The sequence below is a fragment of the Glycine soja genome, chromosome 12 (assembly GCF_004193775.1).
Source record: "Glycine soja cultivar W05 chromosome 12, ASM419377v2, whole genome shotgun sequence".
NCBI classification, from domain to species: Eukaryota; Viridiplantae; Streptophyta; class Magnoliopsida; order Fabales; family Fabaceae; genus Glycine; species Glycine soja.
This window is the reverse complement of record NC_041013.1, coordinates 384,365-398,492: the sequence shown is the minus strand read 5'-3', so window position 1 is coordinate 398,492 and position 14,128 is coordinate 384,365. Positions and strand designations below refer to the sequence as shown.

Genomic DNA, 14,128 nt, shown 5'->3' with positions numbered 1-14,128 from the left:
AGTGTTTCATTTTTCAAACAAGAGAGTTTTACATAGATTCACAAGATTCGTCATTCATACAGCATTTTACGAGAGAAAGTTCTTATCTCAGGGATTAGGTGATTAGCGTGAAATTCACCAAAAGAAGAAAAAAATAAAAAGAAAAAGATGATTGGCGTGAAACTTTGCCTTTGCCACTTTTCTATTCTCCCATCCCCTGTCCTGTCCTTATCAAATCCACACGATGGCGTGGCGTCTATAAATATGTAGGGACGTAATTAATATATATTTTTTTTCAATAAAAGAGTATAATAAAATATCAAATTTTACAACCAAACGTATTAGACATATTTTAAATAACATACACAATTAATATTATTTATTCTTTTGTTTGAATAGATCCCCATTTTGTGAGATCCTGTTATAGTATTTTTTTTAATTAAAAAAATGTGATATAAATCCTTAAAATTAAAATGACATATTGTTTCCAAAATCATTTTAGCCACGCACATTCATGGAAAAGAAAATCGATGAATAGAATATATATAAAATTGAGGTAGGCAACGGAAGCGGATCGGTTGGTGAGTTGATCAGAGAATAATCGACGGACAGACACATATATACTTGATTGGTATATGAAATACGTATGTAGATTGGTAAACGACTTGGCGTATTTGTGCAATGTACGACACCAACACCGTAGTTCCCCAATACTTTCAAAATTGGGAGAAATGGTGTTACTTAATTAAAGTTATGGTACGTACGGTATACTATATTTCTCTTATAACTTTTTCAATAATATAGAATTAAGTGTACCTACGGCTTGTCGTGAATAAAGAACTATCACTGAAATTAGGAAATTTTGTTTCAGCACTTTGTGCTTGAAATATTTTAAAAGAAGTTGATATATTTTTCACAACTAGCGTTTTGATAATAAAAAATTATAAAACGTTTATGATTAGTTTGGAAATGTAAAATAAAACTTCAGAAATTAAAAAGCAAAAAAATATCTGTACCTTTTATAATCTAGAAATAATTACACCATTTTTTCATTGAATTTTCAAAGAGCTCTTTTTAATGGTTTATTTGACCTACATATAGTTATATTATTATTATTTTAATTTTCCATATAGCCGTCCAAGAAAATGAAAAACTCAATTAAGTATGAAGTTACGTGCAGACAACGGTCAAGATGACCATTTTGTCTTGTGCAAACCTACATGCACATCAAATAATCAAGTTGTTATTTTTCATAATTCATGTCCATAAGCAGTACTATAGAATAGTTTGATTTCCAATTTTTATCCAAAAATCCCACCTGTCCTTCTATGTTGCCACAATATATCTATATATATGTATTTATTCCATCTCTTTAATTTGCTTCTTTCTCCGTGTTTGCTCTCCACTCTCCAGTTAGATTGGAACCACCAATCCAACTTCTCCCATACCGTATCATTATAATCGGTTATCCATATTCAATTATACACTTTCCCTTTTTTTTTTCTCTGTGAAAGTTTCATTTTGTCATTTCTGCTCATTAACACTATAGCTAGTATAGACACTCAACGAGAAAATAACAAGCTAGGCCGCCATGAACCCTGATCTTGAGCATGCTCCGCAAATTCCCTTGCTGAATCCTCCAACAGGGGAAAGTGGAAGGAGAACGCAAAAGGGTACCCTTGTTTTCATTGTCCTGATGTCATTGTTTGCACTTATCATCGTAAACCTTCAGAGCCATGAGCCCAGCTTAGAAAACAATATCACATTAATACCTAAAGCTAGAGGGGTTGCTGAGGGTGTATCAGCCAAGTCAAACCCATATCTGTCACACAAAGCTTCATATAACTGGACAAATGCAATGTTATCTTGGCAAAGAACAGCTTTCCATTTTCAACCTCAAAGGAACTGGATGAACGGTAAGCTACCTCAACTTTTCTAATGTCGACGCCACGTCAAATTACATACACGTCCAGCTATTAATTTATTTAAGTGCTTACAGTACACACGTGTTTAACCAAGACTTACATTTTTTTCTAGCTTTAATGATCTTTAAATGAATTTTTGACTTAAATACGTACATTTTTATTATATGAAATATATAAGTTTTTAATTTGCTTTTAATATTTCATAATTAATAAAATATATACTACATTTTAGTTCCTGATTCATCACAGTCTAAAAACACATTGCCTTAAAAAAGAGAGTCTAGAAACACATTATTTTAAAAAATTTAATTAAAAAATGTCATGTTTTAAATGATTGAAAATATATATTTAAACTCGTATTTTCAGTATAGGGTAATTTTTTTTTTATAAAGTGGACTCTTGTTATTTAATGAAATTTCTATTTTGTAACACCCAGATTAAATCAACCAGAAAATAAAAAGTATATCAAAGAATATATTGTTGATATTTTTATGACTAATTATCTCTTCAAAAATTGCACCTTATTCCATTTTTCCCCTCATTTCCTTTCGTTTTCTGAAGAGGCTAATTAACAATGTCTTCTTGTTCTATTGGGGTTGCTGTGCGCATGTTTGTTGGTCTCATCTGCTTCAGATCCTAACGGTACGTCTGTTCATTTGCCAACTAGTCTTTATATTTATTTATTTTTGGCTTAGTTCTTGACTTCTTTATCTTTCAAAAATGCTGTTTTGCTGGTATCTCTTGAATTATAATATCTGCAAACATATATGAAATAAGAATTTTGATTATAGCACGAGTTAAAAAAAATATTAATTAACTATAAATATAGTATTGAATTAGCTTTCATTGATATAATTAATCAGCTGGTTCGGCCAACGTAAGAGGCTATGCCTCTATTTGGGATTCTGGGTGCATATAGAGTCTTATGATTTGGAATTTCATAAAATTAATCTGAATCACATATTTACATTTAAAGATGTACTTTTCGTTTAAAAATACGAGAAAAATTTTTCCAACTTTAAAATGAATGAAGACTTTTTTGGTTAACTATAAATATATTAAATAAGCTTAATGATTAAGTTTATATTAATAGTATAGTATATCATAGTGATAGACAGTTTTGCTGGTATATAAAATTCAATTTAATAACGCAACTAAAACCGTGCTCATTTCATTCACTGCTTTGTTACCTTCAAATTCGTAAGCTTGGAATCCATCGTGTTGACAAGTTATACTTTCCTTCTTATGATTAAAATTATGAAATTTTGAATTTCATAACTCTGAATTGGGCAACGTTAATGTCAAGGGATAAACTTGGAAGTTTCAGTGAAAAAAATGAACAAAATTATATTAAAAGCTAGCTTGATTTAGAGTTTGAGCTCGGCTTTTAGTTTGGCTAGCAGCTCTGGGCATGCCCAACACGTTGTTTTCAGCTGAAGCTATCATGCATGGGTCCATGTTTTTATAAGAAAAAGTCAATATCATATGGGTGTCAAACATTGGGAAAGCAGTTTATTATTCCCATGCATTGCGCATTTGTTAAAAGATATTGATTATGATAAATTTGTAATATTGTTAAGACAAGATTATATATCCTTTGTTGCAGGTCCATTGTTTTACATGGGGTGGTACCATGTATTTTACCAATACAATCCGGATTCAGCCGTGTGGGGCAACATAACATGGGGCCACGCTGTATCCAGAGACTTGATTCACTGGCTCTACCTTCCCATTGCCTTGTTTCCAGATAAGTGGTTTGACGTCAACGGTGTATGGTCAGGTTCAGCAACCCTTTTGCCAGATGGCAAAATCCTAATGCTCTACACGGGTAGCACCGATCAAAACGTGCAAGTCCAAAATCTTGCCTACCCCGCCAACCTATCTGATCCCCTCCTCCTTGATTGGGTCAAATATGCTGATAACCCTGTCTTGGCCCCTCCACCAGGCATTGGGCCAAAGGATTTTCGTGACCCAACCACTGCATGGTTTGGGCCAGATGAAAAGTGGAGGATCACCATTGGCTCAAAGCTCAACGGGACAGGTCTTTCATTGGTTTATAAAACCCAAGATTTCATCCACTACGAGCAAAATGATCACTATTTGCACCAAGTCCCGGGAACGGGTATGTGGGAGTGCGTGGACTTTTACCCGGTTTCAGTAAACGGGCCTAACGATGTGAAACATGTGTTGAAGGCTAGTTTGGATGACACCAAGGTGGATCATTATGCAATTGGGACATACTTCATTGAAAATGATACATGGGTGCCCGATAACCCGCATGAGGATGTGGGTATCGGGTTCAAATTGGACTATGGCAGATACTATGCGTCAAAGACATTCTATGACCAACACAAAAACAGAAGGATCCTGTGGGGTTGGATTAATGAATCAGATAGTGAAACCGCTGACTTGAAAAAGGGTTGGGCATCTCTCCAGGTATGTTGCATGGAACATTTTAATTGAGTTGAGTGAATTTATTTAAAGGGCACCGAAATATTAATCATGCGTAAATACTTATCTTGCCAAGTCTGTCCAAGTTAGATGTATTAAGGCTAACCAAGAGTTTCTCAAACACTTGAAGGCAACTCTACCTCGCATATCAGCATTCATTTTAAAGACCTAGTATTAATTTGGCAAAAAATATCAATTTGACAATTGACAACGCTCGAATTCATAAGAAAAGGAACTCTGGCAGTGGCAGAAAGAGTTATCAAATTTTACATATTGGGATTTAATTAAGGTTGTTATAAATTCTCATCCACACCTTTTCTTCTTTTTTTTTTTTTTTAAAAAAAAAAAATCAGACTATTCCAAGAACAGTAGTGTTTGACAAGAAGACTAGAACTAATTTGGTTCACTGGCCAGTGGAAGAAGTAGAAAGCTTAAGACTTGGCAGTTCCGAATTTGAAGGAGTTGTGGTTAAACCTGGCTCAGTTGTGCCACTGGACATAGGCCCAGCCACACAGGTTTGTTAATAGCATTAAGCTACTCACTTGGTTTTTGTTGCATAAGTTGTGAATATATAGTTAACTCATACATACATTTCTTGAAAAATTTTCAGTTGGACGTATTTGCTGAATTTGAAATCGAATTTTTAGCATCCAAAGGGAGTGGCAAGGACAATATAGGATGTGGAAATGGAGCTGTTGATAGAAGTGCTTTGGGACCATTCGGTATTCTGGCTATTGCAGATGACCATCTTTCTGAACTAACACCAATTTATTTCCATCTTTCTAGTACTACTAAAGATGGCAGTTCAACCACTTCCTTCTGTGTTGATGAAACTAGGTACTATAGTTTTCATTTGCTTACTTGAATTAATAAGACCAAAACCGTGAAATCTAATCTCATGAGCATGAAATGTTATTGGATATAAAATAGGTCATCAAAGGCTCCTGATGTTTCAAAGCTCGTTTTTGGAAGCAAAGTTCCTGTTCTCAGTGATGAAAAATTATCAATGAGGGTATTGGTAAGTATGAATAAGATATATAATGCTTACTGTGTATACATCAGCTAGCCATCGTGGCTCTTATTTAGTTTCTGGACGAAGGAATTCTTACACATTTTCAGTTTAGGATAAAACTGCTTTCTTGGTTAGCATTATTATGTAAGTTCATGTGACAATTAAATTTACAATATGATTCAGGTGGACCATTCAATCATTGAGAGCTTTGCTCAGGGAGGGAGAACAGTGATCTCATCTAGAGTTTATCCAACAGAAGCAATATATGGAGCTGCAAGATTGTTTCTGTTCAACAACGCAACGGACATAAACATCAAGGCCTCGCTCAAGATTTGGCAATTGAACTCAGCTTTCATACGCCCCTTTCCCTTTGACCAGAAGTTGTGAAAGTCAAAGCTATGGATGCACATTTGCATTTTATTATTTTGCAAACGGTTATCATTATTGCCCCAGCGAAGTAAGGAAAACAAAACAAATCAAAACAACAAAGTCTTGTGGCATCAACATGTATAAATTACAGCTTTGTAGGCATACCGATGCCATGGATATCCATATTATTTGGAATTTGTCAAGAGTAATTAAAGTCTACCACTAGAGTAATTATATACGGAGACCCTTCTATTGTATTTTTTTTTCTTTTTCTTCCTATCATTTTATAGTACATATCATTCTTACACTTCTCTCTCATTCTTTGAAATGGCATATGGGTGTTATTGTGTCCATGTATCATTGTTTTTCCTGTTATTGATGCAATTCCTAGATTCATATTTATCCATTTGCTACTATTATGGTATTTCTTATCAGCATATATTTATTCTTGAATATAAACACTGTCCTGACAATTGTTTCTCCAGCGTCAAGTTAATTTATCGTGCTTTAACTCGATACTTTTTGTTTATAAAGTGACAAGCAAGAGCCAATGGCCAATGGCAATGAATAAGAATTATTAAAAAATAATTTTGGTCAATTACATTATACTTAATGGCACTCAGCTTTCTTTGGAAGCATTCCTTGCTCAATTTTAATTTAAGCTATGCTATACCCCCCAATTCTATTATTCACTTTGAATTATTGGACCCAATTGTGATACAAGAAAATTCGGATGTTGACTATATATTGATATTAATATGATATGATTCCTCGTTCTGTAGTTCAGTGCAGAGTGCATCATGATTAATGTGACCAGGAAAACAGATAATCAGCCTATCAGGGGAATAGTTCCAGGATTTGATATGATTTAATAATAGTTTAGCTCAAGACCGTTTAATGATTTACTTTCTTCTGCTTTATTTGATTCCTGGTTTTATTCCAACACTATTCAGTTTGTGTTTGGAATTCGGTTAAATTCAACTAAACGCTAATCCATCCCTTCATTTCTTCTGTAGGTTTGTTGCTTTCGAAAGCGGAAAATTTTGTTTACAAGGCTTCAAACGGGTTTCCAATTACATCCTCAGTGAATAAAAGTGTAAGAATAGAAGAAAAAATCACGAAACCTAATCTAGCAAAATATTTCCATTATTAAAGTATAAAATTATATTGTTTCTCTTCTGATATAAGATGATCTTTCAATCTAACTAAAAAAGTACAGTGAAAGTCCAATTCCTTTCTTCAAAGAAGAAGAAGAAAACTCTCATTAACACTCTTACTATCTCAAACAAATTGGATGATTATTCTACTCCTCACCAGTTGTTCATCAGGAATGTAACTTTTTCTAAGAGTGAATAACGGATGGCAATGATAAACTTGCTGTAACTTTTCGCAGGTCTGATGTCACAGCTAGCATCCACCAGGAAAGCCATTTGTGTTAATTTAATGTACGGAAAAAGCAGTTTCTCCTAAAGGCACAGAACAGAGTAGCATATATATTATTTTGCTTTGGCCCTTTCATATATGCACGATATAATATATACAGTTGGGCGCACAGGAAATCAGGAATAAAGGTTGCGCAGAAATATTTTAGTAAAATGAACCATATTCTATGGGTGCAGCCACCATAATATGAATCACCTTTAGTATCACATGCTTTGATGTGATTTATCATCAAATTGATTGGAATCCATACACTTCTGACTGATGGATATAAGAGAGTAAACAAAAAGCTAATGTGGTGGAAAGTAGGCGCGGTCACATATTTCTTAGAATACATTACTTGTCATTAACATTATTATTAGTATTTAAATAAGTGATGATTCCCTTGGTGGGAGGTGAATGTTATATTTAATATATGGTTATTATATAAGGTAATCAATCCCAGAAAATTGAAGCAAGATTGATAGAGATCAAAGTCGGAGAGAAAGGGTACTACGTACGTACCTGCAGGCTGCAGCAACCTCGAAGCTAGTTCAAACTAGTGGGAGGTTGTGTGCATAGAAGCACAAACAAACAAACTCATCATCATACTCACAATTAATGCAAATTAAGCATTGATTAATGGCTCGCGGAAAGGTTCAGCTGAAGAGAATTGAGAACCCTGTGCACAGGCAAGTTACCTTCTGCAAGCGCCGAGCTGGGCTTCTTAAGAAGGCTAAGGAGCTATCTGTGCTGTGCGATGCTGAAATTGGCCTATTCATTTTCTCTGCCCATGGAAAGCTCTATGAACTAGCCACCAAAGGGTATCTCTCTCTCTCTCTCTACATATACTTGAAACATGTATGCATTAGTATTATGGTCTCTGAGTTTTCACTTTCATTTTTTCTGCTTGGTTCATATATATGTATGAAAGAACCATGCAAGGGCTCATTGAGAGGTACATGAAGTTCTCACGAGGAGCTCAGCCTGAAGCAGCACCTGAAGCACATCCTCTTCTGGTACGTACGCAATCACTCTCTCTTTCTCTCTATGCTATCTAGCTATGTGTGCATTAATCAATTTCAAATATCATAGGAGAATGAACAAAATAGCTTAGTCAATAAGGGAAGTTTTATTGGTGTCAAAGAAATTAAAAATGGAATAATCATCCTTGTCATTATAATATATAAAAGAATCATCAATGGTTTTCGATGCATTATTAAATAATAGTAATAATATAATCAGTAATCACCGAATTAATGTTTGTTCTCCCTCCACTTCATACAGGGTTAGATTCTATAATTACTTATTAGTATGTCGTGTTTTGTAAGATCTAGCATGACTAGTCGCTTACAAATTAGTAATTAAGTTAAAGGGTTATAAGTGTATGAGTGCCATACACTTATACGACCAAACCGTGTATATCAAATTGCACTAAATTAAACAAATTAAAGGCATGCACAGTGATACCTCCAAAAACTTGCCTTTGAATCTCATACTCAGTGCCGCTAAAGAGCGAGCTTTCACCTTAGCTTCCCTCTGTTAGTCGACCAAAGAGTACAACCACAACGACTGTTGCATTCATCTCTCGCCTTCTTCAAATATAACAACTTGAGCAGGGACAACTTATTTGTATTTAGGTTCTTCAACACATGGTCTTGGTCAAACTATTAAAAGAAAAATTATGAAACATACAAAGGAAAAAGGAGTGTAAGAAAACAAGATAAGATGTATAAATTGATAATATGTACAAATAGGAACAAACACGTTTTCTTTAGAAATCTTTATTTTAAAAGAATTTTTTCCGGGAAAAATGAGAAAGTATACAATAAGATAAAAAAACAAAAAATCCAATAAAATATTAAAAAAGATGAAAAGATAATTTTTGAAAACAAAAAAAAAAGATATGGTATAAAAAAATGCAAAGTCTGATCAAATTGTTTGTGTATACATTGTTTTTCCTCTATACAGTTAAGTCAAATTCAAACAATTGTTCATTCATCCTATTCTTATGATCCATGAGAATTAAATGAGCATAATCTTCTATTGCATCAATATTTGTTAGAAGTGTCTTTAGGAAATTTGCAAGAGAGTTTCAAAGGATTTGAAGGAAAAACATTTTTTCCTTTATCCACATCAAATTTTTACATATTGTTTTACATTTTTTTCCGATAACTATATTGTTTTACATTTCTTGTATAAAATCATATGCTACATCATTAATAAAATGAAAAAAAATAATGTTTAACAATGAGAATGCAAAATGAGGGTACAAAATAACTGATATAAGCATTAATTCAACTGTAGTATGTTGTATGTGGTATGCTTGAAATATTTACATTTATTTATATCCTATTATGTACCTTTTTTTTTAACTAAAAAGTTATTAGTACAAAATATTTATTAAATTTATTGATGACTATTTTTTGTGGAAATTAATGATTTGTTGGTGTTATGTATCTATTTTTGTATTGTCATTATTAATAATTGACAATTTATATGCTTGGTTTATTATGATCGATGATGTTTTTTTTATTCAAAGTCCTACTCACTTTATCGCATAATTATTGTATAGGATGCTAAAGAGGAAACTAACATGCTAAAACAAGAAATCCAAACATTGCAAAAGGGTATCAGGTACACAATGTCGATTTTTTTTATTATACTATTTGTTTTCCAACAAAATATTATACCGTTAAATACATATAATTAATGTAATAAAAAAATAAATTAGAATAATTAACTAATTTTGTACTTCCCCAAGATTTCAAGTTTTTTTTTTTTTATTGTTGACTAGCTATGTCTTGATTAGCGATATTAATGAAATGGTTATGTGGTATTTCTAGTTGGTACTTGGAATAACATTAGTTTGTAGAGGGTGGAAAAACACCTCCGCACTTGCCTATAAAATCAAAGGGAAAAATAAAATCAGATTACTGATATTAGTTAATTAATTTTTATGGCATAAATACATCATACATGTAGTTATCTTCTTCAAAATGATAAAAACTAAAATATCTTTGTGTGTTGTTGTTTTCAGATGAAAATGTCTTATGTACATAATTGTATTATACCTCTATAATTCTTTAAAACAAATCAATTATTTAAGTATAATTATAATTTTATAAGAAATAAAATTTATAAATAAGTCGGAAAATTAATTAAATCTTATTATTATCTTAATTGCTTAGGCATTTGTTTGGAGGAGGAAATAAGACTATGACAATTGATGAATTACAAGTGCTAGAGAAGAATCTCGAAACTTGGATATATCATATTCGTTCAATGAAAGTACGTACTGACAAATACTTTGTTATATAGTAAAAATATTAACGTATTGTCTTTTATGTTAAACATGGATAAGTAACTAGTATGCATATATATGATGAACAACAGATGAACATCATGTTACAAGAAATTCAAGCTTTGAAAGATAAGGTACGTAAGCAAAACTTATTATTGAATTTACATATTTTTAAAATATTTTACTTGTCATTGTATCATTGTTAGTAAATTTATATATTGCATTTAGAGAAAATATATAAAAAATTCATTATATATATATATATATATTGCATATATAATGTAAATAAATTAAAATATAACAAAAATAAATATTTATTAGAGTAAATTATAATTTTAACCCCAATTTTGTGCAATACACTAAACAACTTTTACTGCAAAACATTTTTCAGCAATCATGATTCACACTAATTTACAATAATAAATATTCATTTTGCATTATCATGCTGTGGTAGTTTTAATCTTCTTAGGTCTAATCCCCTACTTCTATTCAAAAACAAATATCAAGTTAGAAACAAATAAAAAAACAGTAAATAAGGAAGAGGATTATAAACTTAAAGTGTTAAGACATTTTTAGTTAAAATGCTTTTAGACAAATAGGTTACTGAAATTAAACACACTAATTTATAATTATCTCGCACACAAGTAAAAGTTTATAAATAAATTATTATAATATACAATTAAAGCTCATAAGCTAGGAAAAATCTAAAACACAAATGAAAAAAGAGATTATAATTTTTTTGCCTAAAATGTTTAATAAAAAAGCTAGGAAATAAACAACAACTCAATAAATGAAGACGAAATATATGTGTCTAAAAGGACCGTGAGCATAGGTTCATACAATAAATGAAAGTAAGACTTATGATTTCTCATAGGATGTAAACGAACTGAACTAGATTGGACACTTGAAGTTTAAACTTGACTTATGAAAAACATGAGTTGCTTAAATTATCTCATTTATTTAAATGAATCTAATAAAAACATGAATTTGACTTGTTAAAAAAAATAAAACTTAAACTTTTCTTGTTTGACTCATTTATAACTTCATTACTTTTATTTTTATGAATTTTTTTTCTTAAATTATTTTCAATTTTCCAATTAAGTGTGTTTTTGTTCAATTAAGCGTTTTCATACAAATAACAAGATATATGCAATTTTATTTTTTCTATTATATATATAATTGAGATATTAATTGAGATATTCATGAGCTATTAACAAGTTGAGCCTGAATAATTCATGAATGGTTCAACTCATTGCACCTCTAACTTCTCGTACCAAAATTTGATGTGTGTGCATGTATAGTTAAGGCCAACTTGATTTTTTAAACAAATATAGGTTACTCAAATGAAAATTAACTAACTCTTTCTTTGACATTATAGGATGAGGGCCTATAAACAAATTTCATTCCTTTAGTAATGTGTATGAGATGTAAGGACCTAATTTATAATAACATGATTAAGTTATTTTTGTATTCCCACTGAAATAGTTGATTTGTTTTAGTTTTGTCAGATAATTGATTTTTATTTTTTTTGCTTAAAGTTGTTAACATTGTATTTATTTATTTATTTTTAAAAATAGGGTTTGAAATATTAGGGTTTTCAATTAAAATTAATTAATACAAAAAATGTCCATGAGGTTCATTATCATGGGGAAAAAATTAGCAAATTTACATTGTACTGGGTTCATTGAACCGAACCTCACATGCACAAGCCTATGCTCTTTACTAACTAATTATTTGAAAATTCAAAACACAAGGTGATTTATACAGGATTAAAAACCTATAAAAGCAAGCAATATGAGACTTAAACCTTTTAGAATACTCAACCACATATACAACTAATTAATGAGATGTGATAACATACAGATGGAACCTCAATTTATGTTAGAATGCTGTTTCGAGTGTATGTGTGTAATTCTTAATTTTTTTATGTCAATGAGCGAACTAACTTTTTACCTTTTTGAATTGAAGGAGGGAACACTTAAAGCGGCAAATAAATATCTCCATGATAAGGTAATAGTTTTATCAAGTATGCATTTTCTTTATATATATATATATATATATATATATATATATATATATTGTAATTTTATACTTTGGTCTGAAAATAATTCTAATATATCATTACATTTTACAGATTGTGGAGAATACTGCAATTTCTAACTTTGCTCAATTTGCTACTGATACTTCGAATTCGTACCCGCTAATCATACAAGATGAGGTTTTTCAACTCTATTAAATGAGTTGTTTCTACAATGCTTTGTTTACATGCTTTAATAAGGGAAAGAATGACGACTGGGCTATGCTTCATAACATTAAAAAGTGAAGTATATATGAAGCATGAACATTGTGCCTATCTTACTTACCAAATGGTGTGCAAGCTTTGCAATAATTTGTAACATTAATATTGTGGCAACCTAATATTTTTATAGATAAGTTTTTAATGTAAAAGACAGAAAAGTGTGGTTTCTGACTATTAATTTTTCTCTGTCATGATCAGTAATGTAATATGTTTGTATAATGTTTTATTTCGTGGAAATCACAATTATTTAAGCAGAATAATTTTTTTATAGTTTAAATGACTAATTATTCATTTATTAATTTAACTAACATTAGGGTGAGAATTAAGATAAATGTGATGCAAAAAGCAACATAAATCTAACACAAGCTGCTATTATTATTTTTATATATAAAAAAAACTGCTATTAGATCATGCTGGCCCATTTTCAATATGAGTTTGCTTTAGTCAGTGAATCCTCCTGTTTGAGTCTCTGTTCAAGCGTCCACTTCATAAGTAATCATGTCATTTTTCTTTCACCATTGGTACGAGTTAGTCTTTCCCTAGATGTAAGTGACTAAATTTTGATAGGAGATTGTGAGTATATTTTAGATGAATATTTTTTTATAAATAATTTATTTTATGTTAAAAAATTAGTTGAAATTTAAATCTTAAATTATTTAATTGAGAAACATAAATCATTGTGATTTGTATTAATCATTATTATTATTATTTCATAAGTAATCATAACCAAACTGGAAGCATTTTATGAATTTGGAAGGGAGATGTATTATTATTGAGTAATAATATTATACAATTTATTTATTTTCACTTATTTTTTAACCGATTCAAATAAACGAAAAAAATAGTCACTTTTCCCCCTTTTTATCTATATTCATCCAAATAATTCATATATTCTGTTTTTTTACTTCCATTATTATTATTATTATTATTATTATTATTTTTTATTATTTACGTTCTATTTCATTCCTATCCAACCATATCACGAATGTATATTGTCAAAACATGTTTCTATTTTTTTACTAAAGGAAAATTTAACATAAATTACAGAGAAGTTTAAAATTAATTATTAATTTAAAAATAAAAATAAAAAATGTCAAATAGTTACAAAATCATATATTATTATTATTATTATTATAATTATTTCACATTAAATTTTGATAAAATAAAAAATGTCTTTATATTTTAAAATCAAAATTTAAATTTATAATGTATGCATATAATAAATTTTTTTATTAAAATGGAATTTAATTATTTCATAAAAAATAGCATGTTATAATATAATTAGTATAATCTATAATTAATTTTTTGAAATAATTTGTAATTAACTACATATTCATGTACTTAATTATTGTCCCTACTTAGAAAAAGTC

At 30.4% G+C, this 14,128-nt stretch overlaps 2 protein-coding genes across 2 annotated transcripts; both read left to right on the top strand.

Annotated features, from left to right (window-relative positions):
• The first annotated feature begins 1,286 nt into the window (after positions 1-1,286).
• Positions 1,287-6,089, top strand: LOC114378006 (beta-fructofuranosidase, soluble isoenzyme I-like). The gene is made up of 7 exons (XM_028336505.1): positions 1,287-1,895; positions 2,538-2,546; positions 3,511-4,340; positions 4,709-4,870; positions 4,966-5,192; positions 5,286-5,373; positions 5,551-6,089. The coding sequence occupies exons 1-7, from the start codon at positions 1,571-1,573 to the stop codon at positions 5,752-5,754; spliced, it is 1,845 nt and encodes a 614-aa protein (XP_028192306.1). The 5' UTR covers positions 1,287-1,570; the 3' UTR covers positions 5,755-6,089.
• A 1,514-nt stretch (positions 6,090-7,603) lies between these two features.
• Positions 7,604-12,991, top strand: LOC114378007 (agamous-like MADS-box protein AGL12). The gene is made up of 7 exons (XM_028336506.1): positions 7,604-7,979; positions 8,090-8,174; positions 9,731-9,792; positions 10,347-10,446; positions 10,552-10,593; positions 12,428-12,469; positions 12,594-12,991. Exons 1-7 carry the CDS (start codon positions 7,798-7,800, stop codon positions 12,693-12,695), a joined length of 615 nt encoding a protein of 204 aa, XP_028192307.1. The 5' UTR covers positions 7,604-7,797; the 3' UTR covers positions 12,696-12,991.
• The last annotated feature ends 1,137 nt before the right edge of the window (positions 12,992-14,128 follow it).